The 6,116-nt window shown below is 39.5% G+C and overlaps 1 protein-coding gene across 1 annotated transcript; it reads left to right on the forward strand.

The window, feature by feature from the left end:
• The first annotated feature begins 204 nt into the window (after nucleotides 1-204).
• LOC120824845 (myotubularin-related protein 5-like) lies at nucleotides 205-1,496 on the forward strand. The gene is made up of 2 exons (XM_078108865.1): nucleotides 205-682; nucleotides 776-1,496. The coding sequence occupies exons 1-2, from the start codon at nucleotides 523-525 to the stop codon at nucleotides 844-846; spliced, it is 231 nt and encodes a 76-aa protein (XP_077964991.1). The 5' UTR covers nucleotides 205-522; the 3' UTR covers nucleotides 847-1,496.
• The last annotated feature ends 4,620 nt before the right edge of the window (nucleotides 1,497-6,116 follow it).

The following is a 6,116-nucleotide window of genomic DNA, read 5'->3' on the forward strand; positions in this document are numbered from 1 at the left end:
CACAATTCCACTTAAAGTTGATTTGAGCTGTTTTGGTGTTTATCAGAATGTCATTTTCATCTCTATGAGGAGACAGGCATTAATTGATATGTGCTGTCTGTAATCTGTTCATGGAATATATTTACAACCAAATCAACATTCGTCCTTTAAAATAGAAATAAAGCCAAAGTCAATTAAAAAAAGATTGTACGAACGTTTAAATACTAAAAATCCCTTTTATTGGGTTTTATCCAAGATCTCTAAGCAAGCTGTTCAGTGTGGGACATGAGGTTTATGTACTTTACACAACACACCTTTAAAGACAACATACATGAGCTCCATATGCAGGTCGTCAAGATCAAACATTGCATGTGATTCAGCCAACAAGGAGCAACTGTTCCCACGTTAGATAATCCACTCGGAACTGGTGGCTGGAGTGTGTGACGGCTTCATTCAAACACTGCTTTGTTTCCAGCTCAGGCGGGTCTGTGAGAGTTTGGAAACCTTTTTATCCCCCTGGTCTTATGTAGTAATGCGGGCAGCATGGCGGAAAGCTACGACACGGAGAGCTGCTTCGAAGATGCCGAGAGTTCCGACGTGGCAAACTCCGTGGTGCGCTTCATCAACCACTTCGTGGACAAAGCGTGCAACGAGAGCGGTGTGACCAACGAGCACCGTAAGGGCCTCCACACCGTGATGCCAGGTACACCCTCCACCCTCACCCTCACACACTCGCTCCCTGATCCCTCCCTGTGCCTTGAGCGTCACACCCAACTGTGCCCTGGTTTCCTTGCAGACATCGTTCAGATGCACATCGAGACGGTGGAAGCAGTCCACCTCCCTCAAATTGCTTGTACGTGTAGTTGAGGAACACCCAATCCTTCGACTTGAAGTCCGGCTCCGTGGCGTTGGCTGTAGATGAACACATGATAAGAGGAGGTGTTAATATTCTGCCCCCTGAAGGGCAGTGCATCGTGTGAATGAAAAGGCTGCACCCTCACCCTGCTCTTGATTGCGATGGAGACGGCTGCAGGACGCTCCCTGTGGGGACGAGATGCAGAAATCACAAGCATTAAACTCGTGCTTTTGAGTTGAGCTAAATCATGGCATTTTCCTTAAATTACATTACATGTCATTTAGCTGACGCTTTTATCCAAAGCGACTTACAGTAAGTGCATTCAACCATTGGGATACAAACTCAGAAGAACAAGAAACCAGTGCAATTTCCTCTAATAAGCCAATTTACAATCTGCTATAGATAAGTGACGTTACAAGTACAATTTAAGTGCTACAATTTGTTAGTCTTTTAGTCGAGGTAGAGTCTGAAGAGCTTGTGTGTCTTTAGTCTGAAGATGTGAAGGCTCTCTGTGGTCCTGGTGTCTTCAGAAATTGCTTTGACTAAATTGTCGGCTGATCTTCAAATCATGTTTTCAAGCATCGATATGTTTCTTTCTTTGCTCATTGATGGACTGTTTGTTGTGTGCAGAGATACATCGCTATCAACAGTACTGAGCACAGTTTCTAGGCCTGCTGTCTTTTTGTGGTTGGAAATAAAATGTCAAATTTGGCCCGACAGAAACAAGACCAACCAAGCAGCAGATTCTGTTTCTATACATTTATTCCTTGATTTGTAAACAGTAGCCATATGTTGTTGTTATTTTGCAGCCTTTCAGAGGCTACATATTGAAAACGTTATGTTGTATGTATTATAACTTCTGTAGTTGTGACGCATTTTGTGACGCATTTTGTAATGACGATAATCGCTCTGACAGTATATCAGCTGTCAGTCGGTGACGTAGTCGTCTCCTAGCAACCGTTGTACGTCATCGCATATATCCTTTGATGTGATTCTATAGTTATAACATCTGGTCATAACTTGCTCTCAGCGGTAAGAGGAGGTCGTTATTCCTGAGATCTCCAAAAAAATGGAAAGTCTGTCAAAATATGCAAAGAAACAGGAATCGAGTAGAAACATCACAGACAGGGAAAATGGAGGACTCAGAATACAACGTGAAGCCATTTATTGAGTCCTTTTTCAACAGTGTGACTCCAGGACAGTTTGAACTGTTGCGAAATGGCACCCCAGACAGCACCACCAAAGTGCTGTTGGCCGACATGATAGAAAACATGGTCACGGTCTTGACAGAAGCCATGATCAACAATCTAAGGACCAGAAACATGTCTGAAGTCAAGGACGTGGGTGACACTGTGATGCAAGGCTTCAAAGATGTCCTGGAAGTCAAAGGCGAGATCAGGGATCAGAGCTCAGAAATGTTGAGTAGCATGATCAATGAAGAGGTTAGAGCCAGAGTCAATTCTAACACCTCTGAAACCTTACAGTCTGAGGACACGACTCCACCCACAAGACTCAAGCAAATGGTCAATCATGCCGAAGAAATGATAAAAAGCTTTATAGCAAAGCTGAAATTCCCATTTCGAGAGCGAAAACAGAGAACCACTTTCGAAGACCTGAATGGGACAGATGTCTCCAGAAACCTCACACGCAGTTGACAACCACAAGAATGTCCCATCAGGCGGCCAGACTGATACGGAAAGCCTTCAATCTTTCTATATATATATATATATATACATACGTATATATACATACATATATATATACATATGTATATATATATACATATATGTGTGTGTATATATATAAATGTCTATGTGTGCTATGTATAAATTAGCCTGTTGAATGTCTTTGTCATCCAGCTGGTCCATTTCATCAGCACCCCCAGGTACTAAACATTTGGTTATCTTAACTTCACATGAACTTTAAAAATTGTGCTATGTTTTTATAAATCACATTTTAGCCATGTGAAATTTGGTTTTACTGTTTTAACCTGACGCCAAATAACTAAGCCTGTGCATTGACTCAGTACATTGACAAAAAAAGCTCTTGAACCAAACCCATATAATGTCCTTTTATTTATTAATCAAAGCAAAGATAAATGTGTTACATTTCTGTGGCTTAAGTTTCTGTGACAGACAGAAGATGCCATCAGGACCGCATCATCTGCAAAAAGCAGCGATGAAATACGCAGCCCCCCGAAATGTAGACCCTCCTCCCCCCAACTACACCTCGATATCCTGTCCATAAATACCACGAACAGGATTGGAGCCCTGGCGGAGGCCAACCCCCACCAGAAACGCCTCCGACTTACTGCTGAGCACCCGAAACAGCTCTCGCTTTGGGCGTACAGGGATCGGATGGCCCGGGGTAGGGACCCCTTCACTCCCTCATTTTCTCTCGGGGGCCCTTGAAAGAGTAAAGAGCTGGTCTGTTGTTCCACGACCAGGACGAAAACCGTATTGTTCCTTCAATCCTTTGTTCGACTATCGGCTGAACCCTCCTTTCCAGCACCTTGGAGTAGACTTTCCCCGGGAGGCTGAGTAGTGTGATACGCCTGTAATTGTTGGAATGCATTAAGCATTCAAAGTATTGTTCTTTCAATCTTTATTCGACTTATTCTATTTATTCTGCGCCACCTTTCAACTCCTTCACAGTTTCAGCTATTAAAACCGTTCAAATGTTAAAACATTCTGCTCTTTCCCGGGAGCGGTTCTATGCCTTTTCAGCTTTCTAGCTCTTAAGCTTGAATTTATATAAATAAATAATCATTAATATTTTAACATGGTTTTCCAATGGAGATCGTTTTTCAAATCCTCTTAAACTTCTTCAACTTTCAGATTCTTCAGCTTTGCCAATTTTCAGCTACAGACACCATTTTAACTTTCAAATGTTGACACAAGTCTCAACTATTTTATGAAAAAAACTCCTTGTTGATATCTATTCTACTTTTTTCAAAATCACTGATTATGTTTTACTAGTTCTTTGCTCCGTTTCTGAGTTTTACACGAGTGTGTATTTGTAGCACACATGGACATTCGTGACACCCAGCCGTGCGTTAGTTTTAAGAAAATCTTTATTCCTCCGTGAACACAGGTAAGAAGTGCGCATCAGCGGCAAGTTACAGGGACACTCTTTTCCTTACTTTTTTCCAAGCGCGCGAAAACATCTCCCCGTTGTCTCTAAACAAGGTCCCCTTAGGTGAGCTCAGTGCCTGTTCACTTACCAACACATATACATACTATTGCTTTGCAATGGGATAATAGCACTTGCCCCGAAAGCATAGTCCGACTAAGCAAAGATTCAAATTATACCATGTAAACACACTGAGTCTGTCTGTCTAATTCTCCTCCTCTCTCTCTTCCTCACCACCCCTCCCTTCCTCACCCTCTCACCCTCCCTCCCTCTATCTACACCCCCCCACCCAATCCAATAATTTCAAAATAAAAGCCCCATGGAGGGAATTTTTACTGTAATGTTTGTGAGGAGGCCTATCAATTAATAACTTCTTAGTTTGAATAAGAAACATTCTGTCTCCCAAGCCCCCCTCACCCAATTCCATCATTTCGAAATAAAAGCCTCAATGATTATCTGTACCTTAACCATGAAGCTCAGAATGAAGCGGTTTCGTTGAAATACGTATTGCTCTTTCAAATACCACTACAACAACTAAGAATATTATTAGTACTTCTAGTAGTACTACAACTGATACTTCTACGACCATACTACTAGTATTTCTACTGCTATTAATACTACAACTACTACTAATGTTATTGCAAATACTACTATGGCTAATAGTGTTAGTATTACAGCTGGTTCTACTGCTATTGATACTAAACCGACTTCTACTGCTAGTACTACTAATACCACAATTACAACTATAACTATAACTAAAACTACTATTAATATTACTACAAACAATTTAAAACCTCTTTTTATTCATCTCAGCTTTTGTTATTTCTGTATTTTTTTTAATTACTTTAAGCTCCAGCAACTTCTGTATTTTTTAGAAATTCTATTAAAATTCAGCTTCCCTACTTCCTGTATTATAATATTTTATTCTGTATTTTTTTTTAAATATTTCACATTTATTTTAGCTTTTTTCATTTCTGCTTTTTCAGCAAATCTATTGAAATTCCATGCAGCTTCTCCCATTTCTGTATTTTCAGCAATTTCAAATTAATTTCAGCTATTGAAGACAAAACTGAGATCATTGTATTTGGTGCTAAAAAAGAAAGGTTTAAAGTAACCCAACACCTTCACTCTCTGTCCCTGAAAACATCAAATAAAGCCAGAAATCTGGGGGTTATTATGGATTCAGATTTACACTTGGAGAGTCACATCACATCAGTAACAAAATCGGCCTACTACCACCTCAAAAATGTAGCACGAGAGGGCTCATGTCAGCTCAAGACCTGTCAGGCAGCTCCAGCTTGTTCAGAACGCTGCTGCTAGAGTTCTAACAAAGACCAAAAAATGTGAGCACATTACACCAATTCTTAACTTCTACTTCTTCTATTCTTAAATCCTACTGCTCACATATAAATCACTACATGTTTTAGGGCCAAAGTATATCACTGATATGCTTCCACTACATAAGCCTTCAAGATCACTAAGATCTTCTGACACCAATCTGTTAGTGATTCCCAGAGTAAATACAAATCATGGGAAAGCATCATTTAGTTACTACGCAACAAACAGCTGGAATAAACTTCCTGAAGATTTAAGACTTGCCCCAACTCTGACCACGTTTAAAACAAGACTGAAAACTTTTATGTTCAGCTTCGCCTTCTGCTAAATTTTACCTACATTGCACTTGTAACCTCTGCCTTTAATTTTAAACAATTTAAATAAGATTTTAATTTATAATTTTAGTTGCTGTTTTTAATTGTCTTTTAGTTCCTGCATTTTATTTCACTTTATTGTATGAAATGTTATAATGTGAAGCACTTTGAGTCTGCCTTGTGTATGAAAAGTGCTATACAAATAAAATTGCCTTGTCTTGCCTTTTCTAATATCTGTAATTTCAGCAAATGTATTCAAATTCCCCTCAACTTTCTGTAATTTCAGCTATTTTTTAAAATTCATTTCAGCTTTCAGCTATTTCATTCCAACTCATTTTCAGCAGGACATGCATTTTCTAGTTATTTTTCAAAATCCATGGTTCCTAATTAAACATGCTCTTATTAATTGAGTAAGATTCATGATTTATGTCTTTTGATTATATCTAGAAGCACTCTTGTATTGTATTACCTAAAATGTAAGATGATTATCCCAGTTTAAG

This window comes from Gasterosteus aculeatus, chromosome 9 (assembly GCF_964276395.1).
Source record: "Gasterosteus aculeatus chromosome 9, fGasAcu3.hap1.1, whole genome shotgun sequence".
NCBI lineage: Eukaryota > Metazoa > Chordata > Actinopteri > Perciformes > Gasterosteidae > Gasterosteus > Gasterosteus aculeatus.

Bases quoted from the DNA above. Each gene is read 5' to 3' on its own strand.
- LOC120824845 (XM_078108865.1), top strand. From the start codon at position 523: ATGGCGGAAAGCTACGACACGGAGAGCTGCTTCGAAGATGCCGAGAGT. The intron at 683-775 runs GTACACCCTCCA...GTTTCCTTGCAG, and splicing joins CCTCCACACCGTGATGCCAG to ACATCGTTCAGATGCACATC.